Source organism: Numenius arquata, chromosome 4 (assembly GCF_964106895.1).
Source record: "Numenius arquata chromosome 4, bNumArq3.hap1.1, whole genome shotgun sequence".
NCBI lineage: Eukaryota > Metazoa > Chordata > Aves > Charadriiformes > Scolopacidae > Numenius > Numenius arquata.
The window spans coordinates 62,463,001-62,488,723 of record NC_133579.1 but is presented as its reverse complement, the minus strand read 5'-3'; the positions used below and the strand labels follow the sequence as shown (position 1 = coordinate 62,488,723).

General features: G+C 36.5%; 1 protein-coding gene across 3 annotated transcripts; it reads left to right on the top strand.

The window, feature by feature from the left end:
- Positions 1-1,031: 1,031 nt before the first annotated feature.
- Positions 1,032-25,002, top strand: MAK (male germ cell associated kinase). Of its 3 annotated transcripts, XM_074146885.1 has the most exons (14): positions 1,032-1,132; positions 2,927-2,981; positions 3,861-3,982; positions 5,018-5,097; positions 6,884-7,016; positions 7,108-7,279; positions 10,777-10,944; positions 12,737-13,057; positions 14,121-14,287; positions 14,845-14,975; positions 16,562-16,693; positions 18,614-18,688; positions 21,393-21,521; positions 24,848-25,002. In XM_074146885.1, exons 1-14 carry the CDS (start codon positions 1,032-1,034, stop codon positions 25,000-25,002), a joined length of 1,941 nt encoding a protein of 646 aa, XP_074002986.1. The 3 variants fall into 3 exon arrangements, with proteins under 3 accessions (XP_074002986.1, XP_074002987.1, XP_074002988.1); XM_074146886.1 differs by lacking the exon at positions 18,614-18,688; XM_074146887.1 differs by lacking the exons at positions 18,614-18,688; positions 21,393-21,521.
- Positions 25,003-25,723: the final 721 nt, after the last annotated feature.

The window sequence follows — 25,723 nt, the reverse complement described above, 5'->3', positions numbered from 1 at the left end:
GTGTATAATGAAAGCTAGGGTTCTGATTCAAGTTTGGATCAGGATTCACATTAAGGTTTACATATATTCAGAGGTGGAGATTCAACATTGTTTAGTGGGAATTCTTTTCCAAATGGTAATTCAAATCTAGTCTTCTGTACCAATTCACGCAAGCTCTGTACTTCCCTCTGCGGGCCTTGTAAAACTGAACAATAAGCTTAACTCTTCAGCCATTACTGTGCCTAATCCTAACTGTGGCTATAGAGTAAGAATTCTGTGAACTTCAGAGCAAGACATTTATAATAAGTCAATTCACCTTGGTGAAGAATGCAGTGTTTATCTCGCTTCTTCACTTCCCTTCCTCACTTAACTTTAAGCATAGTGAGCCTGCTTACACTACCAATCCAAAACACACCATTCGGTCCCTAGGTTTACCATAGCACTCTGCAAAATTTGGGTTCTTCTGTCTGTTTTCCCAAACTTCACCTCTGCCTTTGTTACAGATTACGAACCTGCTGCTGTCTGCAAATTAAGAATAAAGAGTTCCATCAGAGGACACCAGCCTTAAACACATTCTGGTTCTAAGGAATTATGATGGTAATCTTGACTCTCCAGTCCCTGCTTGCTCTAACCCTAATCCTAGACTACGCACCTTCTGTGGTTTGCAGGATTTAAAGGAACGAGTTGTATCAAAGTGTTCTATTTAAAGAACACATACAGATCTCGGGATTGTTACTGTTAGATACAAATAGTAGAGTGACTGTTTCCTAAAATACTGTAAAATTACATATTTCCCTATTTATTTTTTTTTAAAGGATCTATGTGAGAATGACCATGTTGTTCTGTCTCTTAATCTTTATATCTGGATCTCAAAGCAGCTGCAATTTAGAGGAGACTAGTGAATATCCTGCTCTGTTATGAGAAGACATTCATCAACGTAAAACAGTCTGGAAGAAGATTTCTCAAAGAAAATCAAAGAGCATAGAATCCTTTAATAAAACAGAAGACATTTAGAATTTCGTAAGCTTTTGGCTATCCAGGTCTTAAAAAAAATGAACCGTTACACAATCATGAAACAACTAGGTGATGGCACCTATGGCAGCGTGTTGATGGGGAAGAGCAACGAGTCAGGAGAACTTGTGGCTATCAAAAGGTACGTAACATCTAAATTCAGTAAAGGTACTTGCAGAAGCTTAGATGTTCACTTTTAACTTTATTGTTGTCTGCCATCTGCGTTAGAATGAAAAGGGACATTTTTTTCTAAGGAAATTAACAAAATTCATTTTTTTAATTAGGATGATTAACAAGATGATTGTGGATCAGACTTCAGCTAACAGATCAATAGTGAGACACATCAGTTTGTCTAAGTCACTGATTTATCTTGGCTTATAAAATTGCATGCTGTTTTTGTCCAGTTCGAACATGTTTCCTTCTAGAAATGTTGTTAGGCTAACATCAAAGGAAAAGCAAAACTGAATGTGCACTTGATTAATTAGGGAGTTTGTTTATCTATATGAATTGTAAGAATACCCATCTTAAATGGGTAGATTTGAAATACCTTCCTACCTCCCCAAATCTTTATAGGTACTGCATTAAGTTTCAGATATTGCTACAATGATAAATACCAAGTAACAATCTGGTCCGGTTAATGAAGGCTGTGTCCTTGGATCTAATGAAGTTGTGCTGGGCGTAATCATTAGTGTTGTCATACTTCCCTGAAAAGATTATTAGAAAACAACAAAAATTGTACTAGAAGAGTGGGGAAGTTCCCCTTGTATTCCTACAGAATTGCAAGCAGGATGTAAAGTGTAAGTAGAAATACCAGAGCTTGTATGTTGCTGAGATACTTTTTTTTTCTCCATTTATGAATTTACTGCAGAAAGATAATTGTAATATAATTGACTGACTTTTGTTTCAAGAATTTCTGAGAATTTCAGGCTTCTCCATATACTGCTAGTACTGTTACCTAAATTATTAATCTAAGCTTAAAAAAACCACCCTGCAATTGATTATTTTCATCATTTTTAGGTAAAAAGAACAACATTTTGTGGGAAGTGTTTTTCATTCTCATGATTTCAGGATTTGGAATTCTTTTGTGTGATTTTTATGTTTGAGATCTGAGAGAGAGATTATTTGAGATTATTAAAGTTTGAGATTATTAAAATAAACATTTCATTTATTTTTAAATGAAAATCTTGGGTTTAAGTATCTTCATTCTAGGTGCTAGAACTATACAGAAACACAGCAAATAACATGACATTCATAACCCTGTCCCAAGATCTGAGCAACACTGAATATCCATGTTTGTCTCTATGCAAGACTTAGAAATAAATGTATTATACTGTTATATATAACGATTAGTTTAGAGACTATTATATGTATGTATGAGTATTGCTTGAAAAAATGAAAGCATTTTTATGTGGTGTTTAATACTTTGGAACAGGATTGTAAAAGTGACTGATCAAGTCAGATGTTTAATTATAATGTTAAGCAGTCAAGACACTTTTCAGATTTCAAAAATATAATTTTCTTGTTTTCCTAGAATGTGCAACTTAAGCACAAAGAGGTGATTTTTCTGGTTTGAAATATCCATGTTTTATGTGAGCGTCACTGTTGCTTTCCTTGTTATTAACAGCACAATTCAAATGATACAAAGGGATTTTGTCCCTAATGTTTTTATAAATACTTTGGAGTACCATGGTATCTCTGGCTAACTATGCCTGTAAAATATGCTTGTAGTGATTAATTATCAAACACTTAAATTTCTAGCAATTCTAAGAGTTGAGTTTGTTTTTAATTATGTTGCTGATGGGTATTCTAGAATCTTTTAAATTGAGTTCAAAATACAGCTTATGCTACACTTGGAAAGTAACGTGTTTAGTTTTTTTGTTCTAAGAGTGTTTTCTCCAGTTCACTGAAAATACTTTATCTTGAACTTGTATTTCAGAATGAAAAGAAAGTTCTATTCATGGGATGAATGTATGAATTTGAGAGAAGTCAAGGTAAAGTGGTGAACATACCACATATAAAAACAGGTGTCTGGTTAGGTTTGCGTGAAGGAAAAGGGCATCTGCAAAGCCCAAGCATAAGGCCAAACTCTATGTACTCTTTAAATGGGGGTGACAGTTTCCGCAAAACCACGGGCTGCAGGCGCTCCTGGGGCTCCTGCCGCTTTGTGGAATATCCCACCCTTCTCAAGTAGCGGCCATGGCTCATAGCCAAGACTTTTGTCTTTGAGAGAAGATAAAAGAAGTTGATTTTGTGTGCTTTTCCATTTTACCATCCTGGTCTTTCATTTTACTGCAGATTTCTAGGTGTATATCCAGTCCTTATATCTTGTATTTGGGTCATTTGTAGAAAGCACTGGGAGTTTTGGCAAGCCAAATGATAGAATAACACTTGAAATCCTGGGCTTAAATTCCAAGTCAACCCATATTTCAGGCATCTAATTTCCTATATATACAAAACTCCCTAATAAAGGAATTGGGTATTCATAATTTAGGTTTAATTTTCTGGAGATTGCATGTAAGCAGTATCTCCAAAAGAACACCTGTAAGAGAGTCCTTGTTCATGAAAGTTTCATAACAGCAAGAGCTGTTACAGCTTCGGAACTGTGTTTCATTGTAGGGAATCAGTTTTTTGTGTTAATCTTCACCCCAGCTATGATGTAATCCCTAGAAATACAAGTTTTAAACTACTATTAATATCGTTGCTTTTACTTTGAAATTAATTTAAAATGCTATTTTGTTGTTTTTGAAACAGATTACAGACTCTCAAATGGACATGTTTTGTAAATTCTGTGCTAGAAATTTTTACATGTTAAAAAATTAGTTCTAAAGTCACTGTTGATTTCTCTAAAGCCATATTTTGCTCTATTACAGTCTCTGAAGAAGCTAAATCACGCCAATGTAATAAAATTGAAAGAAGTCATACGAGAAAATGACCACCTTTACTTTGTATTTGAATACATGAAGGAAAATCTCTATCAGTTAATGAAGGACAGGTACGTCTTTTTCACAGAACAAATAGGGTGCTGTGATGCTTTATTTAATGATTCTTATGCTATCTTGAAGAACACATTGGAATTTCTGGTTTTGGCTCTTCTTGCAGCCCCACTGATGTGAACAGGAGTTGCTGCACCTGCTTATCTGAGGGTAGAATTCTGCATTACAATATTTCATATTGTAATGCTTTTGGAAATAACAGGTTTTTTCAGTTGCTAACATGATAGTTTGCATGTCTTTGGTGTGTAGAGCCATGAGAGAAATTCCGAATACTCTTTTTTTTCTTTATTAGCCTTCACTTTAATGTATGAAGGATTGGATAAACACTGTTCGTTCTGCTTTTGCTCATGGATTTGGCTTAAGGTGGGGGTGGTCATCTGCATGTACATGCATGCATGCTCATAAGAAATACCTATATATGGACTGTGTGATGCTGCAATCATGGACAAACAGTACGTAGCAAGGCTTGCAAGGTGGACTTTCCAATAGGACCTTGCCTTTTCAGTAACATTTGTCTTTGTTGAATACTTTTGCCTTAAATGTGTATTTCCTCAAGACAGTGTCATGCACCTTTATTTCCTAATGTGCAAAGCTGTTAGGTTCACATCCTGAGATAGCTGCTAGTGGTATTAGCACAATGTTACCCTACAGCAGAAAAGCGCTGCTCTCAATCAGGGTTCCCTTAAGGGTACCACTGGGTAGCACACCTACCTCAGTGCTGTGCTGTGCAGTCTCTTCCTTGCTACATTACTGTGCATTCCATGTTCAAGCACATTACTGGCCAACCAGCTTCTACAGAAGAGACAGGATCATGAACCTCTCTGCATCACTTAAAGTGAGTGAAATCAAGGCCTGGCACCAAGTGAGTTTTGAGATGAGAACTAGTTGCCTCTGTCTTACTTTGTGCGCAAAACTTGGTGGGTCTGTTTTTGTCTGTTCATGATGTGTTATGCAAAATGAAGAAACACCTACATTCTGAAAATACATTATTATTATTTTTAAGTATTTGAAGTTGTTAATCTGTTTCTTCACAGAAACAAGTTGTTCCCTGAGTCAGTCATCAGAAACATGATGTATCAGATATTACAAGGGCTAGCTTTTATCCATAAACACGGTAGGTTTCATACTAGAGTTTAACTGTGTAGCACTTTTTTAGAAAATAAGATAATGCATAGTAATAACGTGAATAAAAATATCTAGCAAAGGCTATTAATTATCTCTTATAAAAATTATTCTTATCTGTTTCAGGTAGGTGTGTTTTTAAACCATATCTGGTTACACACTGTTTTTCTATAATCAGATTTTTCTCTTGCTTTTTGAAATAATTGGTTATTGTTCATACACTGTTCAGTACTTTTTTTCCACCTTATTTACCAGATGAATAAACAAACAAAATAACTTGTATGCTGTGTTATACCATGCATTTCTGTTCCTCAAAAAGTTTTAGTTAAGGAGCATTGATAATTTACAGATGGCAGTTTCTCCTGTCTTGAGATACTATAAGATACTACATCTAAAAAAATATTAAAATAACTTGTTCCCTAAGAGAATCAAACAGCGTCCTTATCAAATACAACCTGGATGTAAATATTTTAAGAGATGGGACTTTTCTAGGAATTACAAGCACAGTCAAGGTGCTGTATGCTCACCACAACAACAATAAGTTTCACAGCATTTAGAGAACTTCTAATGCTCATGATTAGTATCTGTCTGCAAACTGCATTCTGAAATACTGGTATTAAGCTCCTTTGCATTTAAAAAGGTAGTAATTTACTCTCTTGCTCAACTCTTTTATTTAGTACTTGTCTTTCACATCACATTGGTTTCCTTAAAACTTTTCAAAGACAATAAGCTGAGAATGATAGAAGAAACAATACTCCCAGTGATCTCTGATTGGGTTTTGTGTACCCTGGCGAGGCCTGTTTATGAATTCAAATAAATAATTAGTTCTGTTAGTATTACCCAGAAATTGCCATTTCTATGTCTTTCTGATCAAGATAATGTACAGTTCTCTGATTATTAGCATCATCTTTTCCTTCCTTATTTCTACATGAAATAAATGAGAAAATTAGAATCTAAGAGAAACTGCCATTTCTAACTTACAATATTAGTATTTTGTTTTGTTCAAAAGTGTTTAGAAATTATGGGTATAATAAATTTGAACACTTACATTTCACTGTAATCATTTCAGCTGATTTCTTACAGTAGCTGTCACTTTCTGCATGTAGAAATCAAGTGCTTTATTGTAGCAAGTGAATTTCAATCAAGTTGATATATATTAAAACAAATTGTGCTTACTAATTAAACAGCAGAATTTATTTGCATAGTGACTTACCTGCTGTCCAGGTGTACAGGTGCTCAAGCCATCAGCAAGTATTAAAGAAACTTCATGTGCTTGCATTATCAATATTGGCATTCCTGAGCAGGATTTTGATCTCTCTTACATGTCTGTGTCTGCAAATTGTTGCCACAATGAAAAATAAACTAGTTAAAAATCTTTCAAGGAATTTTATAAATCAAGTAAGTGTCAGATGCTCAGTTTTTCATATCCAAAACTGACAAAGGAGTTGTAGTTTTTACAAAAGATTTCATTCTGAAATTTGTTTGTTATTTGATATTGCTGCAATAGCCAATTCATTTTCCTTAGTGTGTTAAAGACATTTGTTAATTTAAGAAGCTTTGGTGTAATAATCACTGGAAGGAAAATGTGTGCGCTTACTGGGGGAGCGTTATCATTGTTTTATGCTGAATTAAAAAAAAAAAAGACAGAAAAAAAAAAAAAACCAGCTTTATTCTGCTAAAACATCCCAAAGTAAATTTTGGATTACTCTGTTAGAGGTTGCTGATTAAAAAATGATGACAAAATAACTCTCTGTTCTTTTTTGTCTGGTCTTCTATAGGATTTTTCCATAGAGATATGAAGCCTGAAAACCTTCTCTGTATTGGACCAGAACTTGTGAAAATAGCAGATTTTGGGTTGGCTCGAGAACTAAGATCTCAGCCACCTTATACAGATTATGTTTCTACCAGGTGGTAAGTATATTAAGAAGTTGATACATTATCTTAAATAATTACCTTTCTCTTACCATTTTAATTTATCTATTATTTCTTTCCATCCTCATAGGTACCGTGCTCCTGAAGTTTTGCTGAGATCATCTATTTATAGCTCACCTATTGATATGTGGGCAGTTGGCAGCATAATGGCTGAATTATATACACTAAGGCCTCTTTTCCCAGGCACAAGTGAAGTAGATGAAATATTCAAAATTTGCCAAGTATTAGGGACTCCAAAGAAGGTAAGACTTAGAAAACCCCATACAATTGTATTTTTTTTTTTTTAAAAAAAAGCTAAATAAAATTATTATAAAGCATTGAATGTTAACTCTCTTTCAGAACATACGTATAAAATACTGTTTTAATAAGTTTCTTGCAGACTTAAGGTTTTCTCAACCTTATTTCTTTTAAGCTTCTATTATGATATGTAATGCTAGTCTTTTGTTGTATATTAGCATCTGTTGTATATCATACCATTATGTGTAGCCTTGCTCTCCTCTGATGAAAGCCATATAAAATTGTTTAATTCAGTTATTTAAAGCTATGCATATTGGAAAGAGAATCAGAAGTCTCCTAGGATTTCATTTTGCCACAGCCAATTTGCTTCCCTTTCCGGAAAGTGTAATTCTTCTAGACTAGCACCCAGAATTTGGAGGCTGGAGAAGATACCATAAATAAGTAAAATTATTCTTTTCTTATTTTTAAAGCATGAAGGAAACATTTGATCTCAAACACAGATCCCTCAAAAATATTATTAGCAATAAAAAGTAATGGAGGAAAAATGTGCAGTGTTTTAGAGAGGAAACAATTATTTTCAATTGTTTTCTGGATGGGCTAAACACTATTTAAAATTACAAGGAAGGTTTGGATAGCGCATATAAAAATGTAAACAATTATATTTACTTCAGTTAAAAAGTTGTTTTAGCAAATTGATATATGAACATGCAAGAAAAGACATGCTTACCTTCAAAATTTTGAATAAACTGAAAAAAAGACCATGTAAATATTTTTTGGAGAATAAGGTAAGAGATGGCAGGTGTATATCTGTGTGGGCACAAACATAACTTGGTGAAGTAACTGAACACAGAGTTTCCAGATCTGGAAAATCTAAGGATGGGAGAGAAACATCAATTTCATTAGTGTTCTACTGATATAAAATACAGCATAATTCTTGTCCAGTAAATGGGTTGTTATCAGTAGACAAATGAGGAACAGAAAACCTAGAACAGAAATAGATTAAGCTTAGCTGGGAACATGCAGAGCTTGAATTGGTGGGAAAACATCGAAGAGAACATACTGAGGAACAGGTGGAAACTTATGACAGCAGAGAGTAAAAGGTCAGAGGTGGAGAGTTATAGATGATATGTTGTGGAAGTGAAAATAGAGTCTAGAGGACTAAGTGAAAATTGCCATGATATGTAAACCAGTCCTTGCTGTGACAATTGTGCATCAGAAATAATGTGTAATATGAGCAGTATTTTAAGACTTGAGTTTTCGAACACAGATGTTAAGCTGCTTAAGCAGCTCACAAGTCTAGGATATTAAGAACAACATATGATGTATAGTAAAAATATCTGGGAAAGAGCAACGTACTAGCTTCCAGAACATTTTCAATGTATAGCATAAACAAGTTCTGGAAGTCCAGGGAGATCAGAGGGAGATTTTCACTGTGTGTAGCAGCAGAGCAGTGCGGAGCTGACTGCTGTGGTTTTTCTCTAACCTTGTAAGTAGTTGAATAGAAACAAATCATGACTAGTTACACTCTGACCTTCCCTGACTAGCAAGCTTAGAAATGCAGGGAGCGTTACCAGCTGAGTATTTCAGGGCAAACTGTGGCCTCTTCTAGAGACCCTGAGGGCTAGAGACACTGTAAAGTCAGCCCTCTAGGATCAGGAAGTTCCTTTGTGCCCCTGTCATCTGCTAGGCAGACTTGGGAATTTTATCTCCTCGTGAATGCTGAGGCATTCCTCAGGGAGATCAGTGTGTAAGAAGAGTACTTAAATATTATGACAGGAATTATCACAACAAATGATGCATTTGTTACAAGTGAAGTACTGTTCTGCATTATGAAAAACAAAGCAGTTATTTTAATAGTCTGGTTTTGCAGATAGTTTTAAAAATAGTATTTTTTAAAAATAGTATTTTTTTTCAGACATACATTTTAATTTATTCCATTATCCTGCAATAAGGAATTGCAGGAATTATGCCCCGAAGCTATCTTCATTCCAATTTGCCTTCCTTTGTTTAAGTCCGTAATAGCATACTAACAACTTCTGTGAGTTTGTTTGTTTTTAAATAATGACAGGCAACTATTTTGCTTTATTTTATAAATGAAGTTGCTTTATTTATAAAATGTTGCTTTATTTATTTCATAAATAAAGCAGTAAGTTGCACCATTCAAGTACTGGCAGCGATGGTACACTTGTAGCGTGCCAATTTAATGAAAAATCTGATGACTATCTGAAAAAGAGAGTAATGAAATGCATTTTCATTAGTTGAAGGTTAGCAATGGCATTGCTAACTTTTATTATAAATTGGAATGTATTTTTCATTTTTGCACTTGTACTATTTTCACCCTATCCCTGCACTTCACCAGTTCAACACACAGCTCTTGCTACTTTGTTCTAAATCCTTCCTTTATCACTCTCTCTAGCAGACAGAATGTCACTACCTCCAGTAAAGGAGGGAGATGGAGAGCAGGAGGAAAGAGTCTATCTCCATTAATTTAAATGAACAAATAATTCTCTGAGGTGGAATAGGAAGTCACTTGAAGTCTTGAGACTTATTTTAACCAGACTTGGTTTATAATTATATTTGACTTCTTTGATTACTATAGACTCTGTTAAAGGAGCTAAAACTCTAATGAAATTCAACAAGGGCAAGTGTAGGGTGCTGCACCTGGGGAGGAATTACCCCATATGGCGGCATAGGTTAGGGGCTGACCTGCTGGAAAGCAGCTCTGTAGAGAGAGACCTGGGAGTCCTGGTGGACAACAAGTTGACCACAAGCCAGCAACATGCCCTTGTGGCCAAGAAGGCCAGTGGTCTCCTGGGGCACATTAAAAAGAGTGTGGCCAGCAGGGAGGGAGGCCATCCTTCCCCTCCACTCTGCCCTGGTGAGGCCACATCTGGAGTACTGTGTCCAGTTCTGGGCCCCCCAGTTCAAGGACAAGGAACTACTGGAGAAAGTCCAGCAGAGGGCTACAAAGATGATCAATGGAATGGAGCACCTCTCTTACAAGGAAAGGCTGAGAGACTTGGGTCTGTTTAGCCTGGAGAAGAGAAGACTGAAAGGGGATCTTATCAATGCTTATCAATATCTAGAGGGCGGGTGTCAAGAGGATGGGGTCAGACTCTTCTCAGTGGTGCCCAGTGACCACACAAGCTGGAACACAGGAAATTCTATCTCAACATGAAGAAAAACTTCTTTACTTTGAGGATGACAGAGCACTGGAACAGGCTGCCCAGAGAGGCTGTGGAGTCTCCTTCTCTGGAGATATTCCAAACCGGCCTGGATTCGTTCCTGTCCAGCCTGCTCTAGGTGACCCTGCTTTGGCAAGGGGGTTGGACTAGATCTTCCAACCCCGACCATTCTGTGATTCTGTGAAAATAGGAATGCCTGTTTTCCACTATATAGGAAGGAGCTACTCAAGCTGCATAAAATTAAATTTGATCTAATACCTCAAAAATATGTAGTCTTTGTTCTTTTTTGGTGCTTATTTTTCTTTCCTTTGAAACAGAGTGAGTGGCCAGAAGGATACCACCTTGCTTCTGCTATGAATTTCCGTTTCCCACAATGTGTCCCTATAAGCCTAAAAACTCTCATCCCAAACGCAAGCAATGAAGCAATACAGCTTATGAGTGATATGCTGAACTGGAATCCGAAGAAGAGACCTACAGCAAGTCAGGTCTGAGCACCTGAATGATTAAGTATAAAACTGAATTTTCATGCATTGTTAAAAAAAATGTAGATAAAGAAAGCAATTGGTTGTGATAATACTGATGGCCAGAGAAACGTCTCTTCATTTTGAACACTTTGGTGGGAATAAGACTGAGTAGTGAGGAGAGAAAGTTCTATGCGTGGCTCAGCAGACATCATAAACTTTTTAGTTATTTCTGCAATGTTGTCTTCTGTATTGGCATATTCTAAAACTTTCTCTGTACAGGATAGAGAAAAATGTGAGCTGAAAACTTCCTGAATTGTAACTGTAAGTCACTTCGGCTTCCTTCTATTTCCTCCCCCATCTGTACAAAGGGGGATATTGAAAATTTAGCATTGTTTTTTGTGAAGCTGCAGATGAAATGCAGTATGGAAGAGCTAAGGATTATTTTTACTTGGAGATAGGACATAAACTGTACTAAGTGGCAAGGAAAGAACTTTGTGGAGAAAATACCAATAGGTCACCAAGGTCACAATTTTTCTCCAAGTTAATTTTAAACAACATATTTCAAGTACCAAAGATGGTTACATTCTACTGATTAATTTGTTGTTCGTTCTTTTTTAGTATTCCTACCTAATGCAATCCTACTTAGAAGGTATAAAAGGGGAATACAATTGGGAAAGAAAAAGCACATACTGCAGGCTATGCCAGGTGGATGTAATTTAAGTGATTCAGAAGCTGTTAAGCAGATGGTACCAAGTAGAGCAACCATTTCTTTCCACTTTATAAAGCATATCTATTGTTATAGTCAGTGAGATCTAACTGTAGTCCAGTGCTACATATTTCTACACAGAGTGCATGGTGCTTTATGAAAGCAAATAACCAGCTTTTGCCCAGGTGACTTGTCAAGGAAGCAGCTGCAGCAGTTGTGTAATCCACAGCCAAAAGGGAGAGTTTAATGTATATACATGGAAACGTGTACAAAGGCAGCAATTCTTAAGTGTAGCTGAGGCAAAACATCTCTTTGAGAACTAACAAAGAGTAGGATCCTACCCAGAAGGAGTTGCAGAGTGTGCTGTTTTGACATAGGAGGAGCTATGTTAGTAAGGTATGTCCATGCTGTGCATCCAGCAGTGAACATGAAAAGGTCAGAGAAAAAGAATGAAATACACATCTGCCTGAAGACAGATGCTGTAGTTTCCTGATAAATACCATGAAGGCACAGCAAGCACAATGAATGCATTTCAGTGCAGAACAAAAACAGGGAAGGCTGGGGATAAGAAAATGAAGGAGAAACTTTGCTTGTTAACATCCTCTAATTGTAAAACCCATACATTAGTGTTAAATGGCAATCATCACACTTCTGGTTTTTGGGTTTTTTAATAATAATTTAAAAAAAAGCTGTTCCTCAAGTTGCCAAAACATAGTTAGCTGTGGAAACATGTAATAAAGCATGTGGTAAAGGTAGTGGAGAATACCTGTTTTAAGATTGAAATTTGTTACTGCATGAATACAGAATAGTGTTAAATGTAAAATGCACCTCAAAACACAAAACCTAGAAGTAAAGGAGGAAAAGAAAGGACATGACTGCTCTAACATGTACAAGTGCATCCATCTTAATTGTATGATGGGAAGAGTTTAAAATACAGAACTGACAGTTATGAATGCACACTGTTTACATACGATCTCACTATGCATCCATCTTGCATCTGTGCTGTACAGCTTGCTCAAATGCTTCAGAAACCTGCTTAGATCCTTGGTGAGGTTACCAAAGTCAACTTTTTGAAGTAAAATTAGTGTGTTTTATCTTCTTTTCCAGGCTTTGAAGTACCCTTACTTTCAAGTTGGCCAAGTTTTAGGACCTCCACCACAGTATCTGGAGAAGCAGACTCCTATTAAACCAGTTCAGCCAATAGAGGCAAAGCCAGCTTTACCTAAACTGGAAGCTATAGCCAAGCCAGAACCTCTGTCTTCACCTGATGTACCTGACAAAACAGAGCCACAGTCCCTGTCAAAGGTTAACCACCAGCCTCTTCAGCAAATTCAGTTGCCTCAGAATACAGCTAACCAGCAAGTGCCAAAACAGCAGCAGCCACAGGCACAACCATTTTTTCCAACTATCAACAAAAACTCATCACCAGTAAGTTGTTTTCAATATATACTTAGGTGTTTGTTTTTTTAAAGTTCTTATTATATTCAACCAGGCGATCCCTTGAAAATTGTCATACTTTTCCTTTTTTGTTTTTTGAGGAAATGCAGAAAGATAGTTAGGGACTAATTAACAATATAACTGGCCACTTACTGAAATGCTACAGCAAATCAGAATAATGAATTGCTTCTAACAACAATGTATGTTCATTTATAATAACCTTTACTGACGCACTCATGTAGTACTGCAGTTACAACAGCTATCATTTGTTGACCTTTGAAAATATACAATACAGAAGTGGAAAGGGAGAACTTTGCTTGCCTCAAGCAGGAAAATACCTGAGAAAGTTAATCCAATTCCTAAGTTTGTAAAAATTTAACAAGTAAGATTTTTAGCAAGGTTAATATTAAACTTTGCTTTGTAATCTTCATTTTGCTTTCCACTTACACTCACTGAACTACAATATAAAATATGTTAAAAATAATAGGTATTCAGAAAATACTGGAAAGCAGGCTATAGTCTGATGAAAGAACAGTTTTAAAATCTAATAATTTCTTTGGAAGGGAATGTTAAGGAAAGGCCTGACTAGCTTATTTAATTTGCTGTATTTACTTTGGGGCCACGGCAATTGGCACTCCTAAACCCTGAGTGTGATTGCTGTGATGGTTCTGCACCACTGTGCCCTACTTGTTGACAGTTCATCTACCACTGTTGAGAGCATGAGTTCAGCAAGATACCAGTAGTAGAGGCTGAGAACTGAACTGGGTCTGCAAGTAGAACGTTAACTTCACTACTTCAGGTAGATTTGAGTGATTTAAGGATGACAGTCCAAAAGAGATATGCTCAAAATACCTGCTGGCATTATTGTTATGTTTTGTGCTTAAAATCATTCTGAGACTATGACCAAAATAGGCACAACACAATGGGAAAAATTCCCTCAATGTTCTTAGGCGGTAGTCAGGAAGTGAACTAGATACAAAATATAAAATCTGAGAATTGAATTGAAGGCTTTTTTTCCTATTTAAAATAGAAACAAGTAGCTAGTGGCCCTCAGAATGGTGCAGTAGGTCCTAAAAGCTGCAGAAGACGATGGGGTCAGACTTTGGTAAAGGCTGTGGATAGCTGGGATGACTTGGATGACACTGAATTTGGAATGTCATGTTCAAAGAAGCCCAGCATTGCACTGTTAAAAGAAAAGAAAAACAAGGAATGTCTTTTTAGGTAAGTCCTATAATTATAAAATCACCTTTTTTTTTCTTTTTTATTTTTTTTCAGTAAACAGTGTCTAGTAGACACTGTAGTTCTACAGATTAAGACAAATCTCCTAAATTTTAAGTCACCAAAATTCTGCAAGAATGCAAAGAGCTGTATGAGCAGACCAGCTTTGGGTGGTGTTGACAGCGCCAGTTATATCCAAGCTGAATCAAATTTGTTTTCAGGCACTTTATGGTTTAGGTGTTTGTTGTGTTATTAAGAACCTGAGTTTTATTAAAATCAGATATACTAACTTCATTTCCTTTGTCAGTTAAGTTTGGTACTAAGTTCTGCCACAGTTATCCACATTTGCTTTTATTCTGTAGCGTTGAATACACTTTTTACTTCAAAGTCCCAGGTCAAACTCTCATGAGGCATGAGATTTGGCTGTTACTTTCTGGGAAAAAATTCTACTGATGAAAGCAGGATAAGAGAAGAGCACTGTACTCTTCAGGCTAGGGTCAACTTTTGGTATTCTGAGCTGGAGTTGTTGGTCACATTGTTTGAACATTTTCATTTTTCAGTGTGCCAGAACCAAAGGCTTCATGCTGTATCCAGCCAGGAGGGGAAAATAAGGTTCTGATGAGAAATGATTCTGGAAGATCAAATACATCAGCAAAACAGTACTACCTAAGACAATCAAGATATCTACCTGGTAAGGGTAAAAGTCAATACATATGAAAATACAAGCTGTGAACAATCTACATACAGTACATTTAAACTTTGGATTTCACACTGGATAATTTTGCTTTTCATAACCAAGCTAAATATTCAAATTTTGGACTTTCCCAGAACATATTTCATCACAATTGATGCAGAAGCTCCTGGCTATGTAAATGTGGAAGGGAGCTCAACGCTGCTTGTACACTGCAGAATTTCACAGGCCCTCTTATGACCAGTAATGCATAAACCCCTAAGTAATATGAATCCAGTATAGTGCATAGTTCTCAGTTTTGCAGTGTCAGGAGGTTTGGGTTTTTTTAACTTAAAGTTCTGATAAGCACAGTTACCTTTCTTGGTAGGAAGTGTTTAGAAATATCAGCCACTTGCACTGGTAGGAATTCACACACTCACTTCCCTTCCCAAGGCAGTCATCCTCCTTAAAAATAAATAGATAGCTTAGTCTAAATCTGGATGATCTAATCAGGAAAATAACATGAAATGATGTAATTGCTAGGAATAAGAATGGGAAGGAGGAGGAGAAAGAAAAGGGAATGTTTCCTTCAGTTAGTATTCTGAATATTCTATAACCAAATGATTTCTTTGGTATCTCAGTATCTTTTCTTTATTACCATGATAGTTTGCACAATTAGAGTAAGTGTATCATGACTTTCACTGCAATCCACGTATGAGAATTTAGGTGGCTCAGAGAAATTCCTGATTGTCAGGCAAGTTGTTTTGCTGCAGTGTATCACTAATTTCTCAGGAATTCATTAGGCCAGTGATGACTTCTGAATGTGAAATCACTTCCTGAATATTAAATAGGATGCCCAGGGACTCAACAGTTCTAAGTCCAAAATAAAAAAAAAGGAAAAAAAAAACAGGGGGGTGGAGGGAGCTTCCCTACCTCAAGGTAACATAAATGGAAAGTTCATCTATTTTCTTATCTGTTTTTAAGCATGCTTCTAACGTCGCTCTGGTTTTAGTAGAGTTTTCAATAAGAAAGGCATAGATGTAAAAAATAATTAATTTCAGTACTCAGGAGAATCATAGCTCCAAGGAGCGTATTTGTTATTAATCCATATTACTTTAGTTGTTACCACTAGAGCTGGGAGCTGCTTTCGTGCTGTGTAATCCCATTAACTCTTGTAATGCTCATAACATGCTGAAGTAACAAGAACCATTTTGTCCTACTTTTTAACTTATCCCTTGAAGAAGTAGTTTATTTTCAGCCTTAAGAACCCTACTTTTTGATAGGTATTTTTAATTTAATTGCTTGAGAGACAAAAATACCAATAATGATATTATGGTTTTATAGAAACCAAGTAACTACTAAAAAGGCTTTTAAAAGTTCTCTTGAAAGCATGAGGAGAATTGTTCTTAAATCAGTGTCTCTAGTTTTCATGGTTTGGCTGAAAAATCTAACCTAATCAATGGACGTTGTTCTTTTACATTAATGGTGTTTACATTATACCACAAATAATTGTGTTATTTTACTGTTCTAGAAATGTCCATTTTTCATTGGTTGAATTATGTTTGAAAATGTATATTTATAACATTTCCCATAATTTGTTTTGTAAGGTGTAAACCCTAAGACTGTCTCTTTAGTAGCAGTCAGTAAAGAAGGATCACATGGAACTTGGAACAACCAGTTATTTTCTAAACCGCTGGCACATACTGGAGGAGGAGTGGCTTTCAACAGAAATACTACAGGTAACAGTGTAATTAAAAATGGTCACATTATATCTCATCATAGTTTAATTAATTTAGGTAAGACCATCTGGTTTAACTTCTGTTTTCAGGCCTAGGTTCTAGGCTAACTTTTCTTTTCTTGTTTTAATGACAGACTCTTAAAATAACAACTTCTTTATGTGTAAGCTATGTGTTTTACTTTCAGAGCATAAAGGAAATATAGACCAGCCCCTATTATAAAGTTCTGTCAAGATAAATTTTGTCCATAATCCTCTTAGACCATTATTTCACTGTGTTAATTGAAGTGAATAGTTTGACCTCGTTACTGCCTGGTCTGTGTGCTATGGAACACTATCAAACAGCAGTCTCGGATATGAAAACAAGATGGTGGGTGGTGTGCTCACCTAATAAAAGTACTGCCTAATATTCTAAACATGTTGTGTAACAATCTACTAGCCTTGTCCTAAATACTTTGCTGCATGAAAATTCCCCTTATTTTCTGCAAAGAACTTCCAGTAATGTGCCTTTTGGTACTGCATTTTGTGGAGAACACTATTATCAGCATTTTACAGAGTGAAGACTAAGACTAGTTAAACAGTTTATCTAAGATTTCACTGAGGAAGGCATCAGATTCAAGACTAAAATCTATCTTCTGACACCCAACCCTTTGCTTTAAGTACACAGTTCCATCACACTCTTACAGGAGGTTACCTTGTTAACAACTTGGCAGCCATTGTCCAGTGGGCATGAGTCACTCCCAAACACTTTAATGCCAGTAAACCATCAAGCCTTATATGCTTGTAGAGAAAGAACTTTAGAAGGTTTGTTTACTTGCAGATGCTACACCCCTTTTTAACAGAACTTTAGTAGCCATTCTGCAGTGTCACCAAACCTGCTTTTCCCTCTGAAAGTCAGGTGAACAGTAAGCTGTCAATCTGCAAGTAGATGCAAGATTTTAGGAAGTGGAAAAATAACAGCGCCTACCAGAATTTTGATGAAATAGACTTTTTTTTAAGCAATCATCATATGTACCTTTTTATTTTCCTAAATATAGTATCTGGGTACCTTGGAATTAATTAATATACTACAGTCTTGTAAGGGAATTAGGCACAAAAAAGCAAAGAGCTGTTTCCAAAAGTATACGTCAATAAGCTAGACATCTACCTACTGAATTGCACTGAAAATAAAATGAAGATAAATGCTAATGGTAAAAATCCTGATTTTGTCTTACTAGCTTACTTTGGGTATCTACCAGCAGTTTAGAGAAAATAAAACCTAAAACTGATTATTTTGTATATTTAAAAACACTTGATATTATTTCTATCAGTATCTTAAATTGCATGTGATGTTTCATATACTGGGGAGGCAACAATGTTTAAGACAGACACACCTGAAACCAGGATAGCTGCAGCACCAATCACAGAAATGCAACACATGTCAATTATGTATATTTTCTTTTTTCATATTGACAGATTTGAAAGTTGACACCGTGCTGTTTAGATAACTATGTTTAGTTTATTTAAGTGCTTTTTTTCCTCATCCACAACATTGCCTTAAGGTAAATAAGATAAGAGCAAATAGTTACAATCACTTTATTTATGAAGAATTCTAATGTTATGATCAGTCAACTTTGCAGATATGCCTGAGTGCTTAAACTTGTGATTTATGCATTTGTGTGACTGGTATGTTATTGCATTGTTGGTACATCACATTTTTATTCCATTATTAGAAAGGACCTTGTAAAGTAACTTGTGAGAGTAACATTTCCTGCTTGAGAAAACATAGGAATGAGAGATTATAGTTACAAAAATGTCAGATAGTTATCCTTTCTTGCTTTGTTTTCCCTCATTTTTTTTACATCACCTAGCCAGGTTTTCCATACACTTTTTCTAAAGTTCTGTCTTTCCATCTTTTTCTTCCTTTCATTTCCCTTGTCTACAGATGAGAACTTAATTATACCTATTGAAAAGCTATCATGCAAAGAAAGGTTGAATGAAATATTAGAGGATCCAAAAGGTAATTTATGGCAATTATAGCTTGATTCTTTGTGCGTTTCCTATAAGGTTTTACATTTTCTTGTAAAAATTGCATTTATAATGTAGATTCCAGATATCATACGCATTTTCAGTTGTAATCTGTTTTGTAAAATCTTGCTCTCTTCGTTGTGACTTCTTCTGGACTGCTGGTACTTACTGGGCTTTAAAAGACAGAGAATATTTTATTACCCTAATTATAATACACTCCATGTCACTGCACTATTACTGGACAATGGTAAATCAGCAGCATATACATTTCTCCTGAAGGACTGCTTGTTCATAACAGCACTTGGGACTTGCACTATTGACTGCATTCTGATTCTCTCTGTTACACTGATTTTACAGCGCTGTGATTGCGTAGATTTTGCTGGAGTTACCTTAGCGTAAGAGGGTGGAAACTCGGGTTTCCAGGCAGCCTATTTTGTATCTAACACACTGTTCACTGTGAGCGTTGTAAAGCTGCTGGAATCTTTCACCTCTCCCCCAGTTTCTGGCCCCTCTGGTGTGTACTGCCTGTGTGGTATGTCCCATTGCAACTATTCATTTTTGAACTTACTACCCAGCTCGAATGATTCAATGATTTTATCCTTTGTGAAGAATCAGGTATGTGTTGTTTGAGGTAGGAGGCATGGCCTGGGCCCTGCTTACACTTGCTGACATCGTAGCAATGAGTGCTTCCCTATACACCTGCTGACGGACCTCCTGGATGCCTGATGGATTATTACTTCTATAGCAAGAACTCCTTCTTTTGTACAGCAGTGGTTAGAGGTAAGGAACTGTGCTTTTCAATAGGATTATTTTTTTTATTTGTAGTTACTCTGTTATTTTATATTGAACTTTTTTTTCCTCCTTCCCTTGTTCTTGTCCAACAAAAGATCATCCTTCCAGACCTCTGTTTCACCCAGACTGTTCTTCCTGGCTGAAGAGTTCATAAAAGACATTGGACATTGAGAGGTAAGGAGAACCAAAAGTAATTGAGCAATTTTTGACAGATGGGCAGTTTTGATGAGCTTTAGATAAGAAGCAGACAGAAGTATTTGAGTTTATATTAATTGAGGCCTGTCATGTTCTTATCTCCAGACCTCAGAATTTTAAGGAATGCTACTGAGCTGTCAGAGCTCTGAACCATTCCCAATGAAATAATTAGGAACTGGGGGAATAAAAGAATGCGTGTGTATGTGCATAGGCAGGTGAATGAACCACTAAAACTGTGTTGTTTTGTTTTTCAGGCAAATTCCTGAAAAGGAAGAACAACTTTAAAAGACTACAAGAAAGTTAAATTCTATTATAATACTTGATTAAAGTTGTATTTTTCACCAGGCCTTTTGTGTCATTTTTTACTGTGCTGGAGACTGGCATTGACTCGACACAGGGGAAACCATATGGAGACCCAACTGTTTGTGGAACTGATAGAAGTAACAGTTTGGGGAGACTGGCAAAACTGAGTTAGCTGAATGTTTTTTTGTTAGTGCTCCTCAACAGGGAGGTTTGCAATGACCCAACACAGCTATAATTAGCTGAGGATAACGTTTTGGGTTTGTAGATGACCAATTTTGCAGCTTATAGATCCACTGCTCTGAGCTCTGAAATTATCACAGACAACTGGGAGTATTTGTGTGAAGAGGAAGATTTTGGGATTGCACTGAAGCCAGAGATTTAGGAAACAGAAAAACTGTCAAATCAGATACTGCGTGTTTTACTGCAACTAGCATTGAAATCATGCTGAATATTAATACGATAAAAATGCTCACACTTGGTAAAGGTCAAATTAAAACTACTGTGTATGGCCTTGTAGTTCACAAATTTACTACTACCGAGTACAGAACCACATCACTAGAGAAAAGCATTTCTCTCTTGACATTGTGCCAGCGCAGTCTTAACACTGCCTCAGGTGATGACAGACATGGAGAAGGTAAGAAATTTTCTTGGAGCAGGGAGTCTTAAGTATTGTAACAGAACCCTCTGCCATTAGACAATAATTTCAGTACTAATTTTGTGTGTAAATGCACAGTTTCTCAGCTTCCAAATGAGGATGGTTACATCAACCTTCCCAAAGTAGCACTCCTTTAAAGAAAGACCTGGACCAAAACTAGGCACAACAGAATTATAACCGAGGTTAAAGAAAGAGGTTAATTGGGTCTGACATTTATAGCAGGCCTTTAACTGTGGAACCAGCAAAGTCAACTTCAAGTGAGGAGTTTGGTTCTGTTATTTTGGACAGATTTAGGCTGAAAGTGTTGAGCACGAGTACTGTTGAGCACTAGTTTTCAAATATTGAAGTGCTTAAACCAGCTTCCAGTAAAGCAAGTAGCTCTACATAAAAGGTAAGATCCTACCTTTCTCCAAACCTCAGTGTAAACCTTTCTCCGTGTTCTAAGTTTGATGAAAGTACTAATGAAGTGTTCATCCTGCTCTGCTGTCTTTATTCCTGCTGAATTGCAGATCGGATGTACTGGGTCTGCAATTTAGCAGGTCTGTTAAGTGCTGTAAAGGGTCCAACTAACACACAAGCAAAGAATGAATATATACTTTTTTTCAACAGGCAAGCACTAGGGAGTTTTTAAAGAACACTTATACTCGGTTCTCTTGTGATACTGCAAATGTATTTTGAAGTGACTATAAAAGTGCCTAGGCAAGGTTTTCTGAATGCAACTGAAAACACTAAAACTCTGTAATGTCAACAGGAAATCCTGGCTTTGTAAGTGGTGCTGCTTACAACCCATCAGGAGTATATATCCCTTCCTTTCATAAAAAAGAAGTTGGATCAGCTGGACAACGGATACAGCTAGCCCCTCTTGGTGCACCTGTATCAGGTAAGAAACATCCTTTTACCCTACATATCTGAGACAAAGAGTAATGTTCATTTCCCATGCTGCCTAAAAGATTTATTAGCCCCTTAGTAAGGTTTTCCTCAAGTTTTGTAAATAAAATTCTTGGACATAAATTGTTTTTAGCATAAGTGAATTGAATGTAGGTGTCTAGAAGCAGTCCTGATAGCTAGAGAAACTATTACTGCTATTATTTGTTGGGTAAAAGAGAAGATAAAGGTGCAAACCTTTTGTAAATTCTAGGTTTGAACCATTTGCTAAACTACTCTTCATTAGTGGTGAAGGGCTAAGCAGAATTGTAAAAATATGTAACTCCACATCTCTATAGTAAATGATCATGTAGACTGGACACAAATATAAATCCACGATTTATGTAACTAGTAGGAATTGATACAGTCACTAGCTATTAAGTATGCAAAATAGATAAATTCAAGTTTTAAAAAAAGCCTTATATTTGAGTGGATTTGGAGGAATTTTCTTGACAGAGGCTTTGACATAGCTTGGCACTGTCTTGTGTGGGTCTCTAATCAGTTTAATGTCACTTAATGCAATTGAATGATACTGATCTATGCTTACAGTGGCCTCAACAATTTTAAATGGCAAAGACCTTCATCAAGTGACTTAGTAAATTCACAAATAACATTACAGATATGGTATAAGCAGTAAATTAAAATTATTTTCTCTCTTATTTACTGGCCCTATGTAGTTGGCCTCTGGTTTCTGGGGTGGTCGCGTAAGGCAGTTTTTCACTGTGTCTTCATCTCACTGTTGGCTGTGTAAGTCTGTGGATACCAAGATGACAGAACTCTTGCACCCGTAAAATACCATGAGTGCTTTGTGAAGTGAAACTTTCAATGTTGCTACATTATAGAAGATAAAGCCAAACGAGAATGCAAACAGCCAGTACTTAATAGTTATGATGCAGTAATGGCATAGCTGTACATTACATTAACAAACACATTAAAAGACTGTTCCATTCATCAGTTAAAAACAATGTGAAACCTGTTTTGAATGTAACTGTTACCTTGGATCCTCTACGGTATGGGTGACATTCTGAGCACCTTCTTTGTTATGTTTCTGATTCAGAGAAGACGAACAGAAGTCCTCAGGATGCAGGAGAAACTGGTTTGTGAATGAAAATTTAGAGCCATTGTCCAAACCCAACAGCACACTTATCTAGTTAATTCAGAGAAAATAGCAAGGCCCTAACCTAATCATGAATTGTTTAAATAAGGGGCCTATGGCAGACCAATCCGATATGGTCCTGCTTAATAATCTTGTCTTTTTGCTGACTTGCTCTTTTGAATTACCTGTTCCCCTTAGGGACTTGCAAGTGACTTCTGAGAAGGGGAGAGGGAGGGAAGGAAGGAAGGAAGGAAGGAAGGAGATGGCACACATATATAAAATACACTTAGATGTATGTATATTCTGAGCGTGAGTTGATGAGAAGCCCACCAGGGAGGGCTGGAGCTGCACTTCATTATCTTATCAAGTCACTGCTGAAATGCAACAGCGAGAGTTTTGATTTGTCACAGTGTGTGGATCAAGAAGTTCACAGGAGGACAAAATCTGCAGCTATCTCTAGACTGCTGTGAGTAGTGAGAATGAAAAGGAATTACATATGGTGATCCAAAGGGAAATAAGTTCACTGTTAATATGTAATTAGAAATGGAAAATGTGTAGTGAAAGTCAGAAAGGCTGGCAGATGAAGGTCAATTAAGAGACTGCTCCATGCCTTGGAGAAGAGCAAGAATCCTATTGCTTAAACCCCTCATATTTAGCCTAAACTCTGCAGACTTGCATGGGAAGCGAGATAAGGACGAAGCAAATGGCAGGTTTTATCTCCTATCTGTCAGTATTTGAACGTTAACATTTTTGCTGACCCTTTGTTTTGTACTATCCAAACTGAAACAAGTTATGCTCTCAATTGTTTCTGCTCTCTTCATTTTTCTGTTATGTTTTTTAATGCCATAATTTAAATAACGTAATGTAGTATAAAAGATTCATTTCTCTGAGGAAAATGCAATGCCAAGACCTGAGAAAAGTGACCTTCATTGCCAAGAGAGCATAGGCTGGAATCATACTTGTTGATCAAAGATAGGGAATGCCAGCCTACAATAAAAAGGAACAGTATTAGTTTTCAAAGAGGTGGAGACCTGACCCCCAGTTTCAGTTCTGGAGATTCCTCCTTTTTAAATGTCTTTATCTTCACCTGTTCCTGAACAGGTTCAACCCACTGTTGAAAAATACCACCAGAGTGAGCTGGATTTCCATAAGAAACAGAATATGTAGGCACACACATACAAAAAAAAAAAAAAAAAAAAAAAGTATTTTATCCATGACGTTAAATTTAAAAGAAGTATCAGTAATACTTAATAAAGGATGACTGAACTACAGAAGTAGGATGGAAGGGGCAGAACATAATTTAGGAATGCTAAGGAAACAATGCTAAGGTATAGTAGAAGTATATATATTTCTTATACATACAAATCCTAATAGAATTTCTTCTTTATATATGAGAGGTCCCAAATGACTGACTTTAAAGGCAGAACTGGTGATGAACATGAAGAAAACCATGAGCAGTCAGCCCCTGCAACAGGGCAATTACTATAATCACCTGAAGCTTGAGGAAGCAGTGACTATATGAAATGCAGAAAGGGGAAACCAGAGTAGGAAGACCAGGAATACAGTAGTGCACTACTCCCAGGGCCTGGGACCAGGTGGATGCGAATATAAGGGAGAAAAAAAAAGCCAAGGACTTGGAACTATCCTATGAAATCAATAGAGAAACAGGAAATGGAGATGAAGAGGACTCACCACAAGGTACACCAGGAGTTGTCAGCTAAGCAGGAGGGAAATAAATGGCATAAAAATCTCAAAAGGAACAAAAGGGTCTCCAGAAGCTGTTGTTCATTCTAGGCTGTTTGGTTTTTCAGAAGTTTAGCAATGTAATAATTATATGCTTTTTCAACTATTTGACACAGAGAGAAGAACACTTCTATTCTGTAACTGTATTGTTATAGGAAATACAGAGTAGTAGACGTACACATCAGTTTTCCCACTAAATTTCAGTCTCAATGTTTTCTCAAGAGATTGATGCAAAACAAGTATCCAGTACTAATAAGATACACAAACTATCGGAAACATTAACCGTATCTGAAAACAGGTATATACAGCTTGTCAGAGACCAAAGCATCCTGCTGTCTTAGCATCTTTGACCACAAGTCATCTTTAAGCTCTCATTCTTTTGTCTGTAAAGGAGTGAAATACCTGTTGAGTCATGACTAATTCTGAGTTCTTGTTCCTTTCAGATTATTCCTGGAAAACCAAAGCTGCTCGTGCTCAGCTACCAGGTTCTACTTTCAATTCAGCAGCAAAAAACATGACTATTTTAACTCGCCCACCAACAATTCAGCCAGTACATGGAAGAACGGACTGGGTGGCCAAATACGGGGGAAACAGATAGAAAATGCCATCATGTATAGATACTGGTGAGCTGTGGTCAGTTCTCCTGCACTGGAAACCTGAAATGCCTATTTGCTAACTTTTTCTAAGACTATGCAATAGTAAAGAAGGAAAAAAGACCTTGTGTCCTGTGGAAGAAAAATATAATATTTATAGTATACCATGTAAAATACTGGCTGTAAAGTAGGATTTGTCAAAGTATTGTATAACACATATTGCCAAAACTTCTGAGAAGTAGACTTCACTCGACATTTTTCTATAGACAGGTCTCCTATCATTGTACTCCTAAAGCAACTGTTATGGTTGTTCGTCCAATGCAATGCTGACTATCACCATGTGCTTGCTTTCATGTACACAAGCAGCTAGAAGCAGGGCTAAAGCAGAGCAGCACCAGGCTTTCAGGTATTAGGCTGGTTCCTTACCAGAAAGAAGGGAGTGAAAGCACGGACTGAGCTTGATGAAGAACACCATGCTCTCATGCAAAGAATTCACAACTCGCTTGTACCTAATAGCTACTTAGGGTCTGTAATATGCAAATATTCATAACAGCAATGAGAACTTAACTCTTTGTAGCAGAATGTAAGCAATCCACTGATAAATACTACACAGGGAAGTATATATGGCTATAGAATGGCACAGCAATATTGGAAAATAGCTAAACAAGTACTGAATGCTAGACTTACCTCACCAAGCTGTAGTGAAGCCTAAAAATTGGATTCTAC

What these genes read in the sequence shown, in the direction of transcription:
- MAK (XM_074146885.1), top strand. Translation starts at nt 1,032, where the DNA reads ATGAACCGTTACACAATCATGAAACAACTAGGTGATGGCACCTATGGC. An exon ending in GAACTTGTGGCTATCAAAAG is followed by an intron (nt 1,133 to 2,926) that starts GTACGTAACATC and finishes CTTGTATTTCAG; the next exon opens with AATGAAAAGAAAGTTCTATT. An exon ending in GATTATGTTTCTACCAGGTG is followed by an intron (nt 7,017 to 7,107) that starts GTAAGTATATTA and finishes CCATCCTCATAG; the next exon opens with GTACCGTGCTCCTGAAGTTT.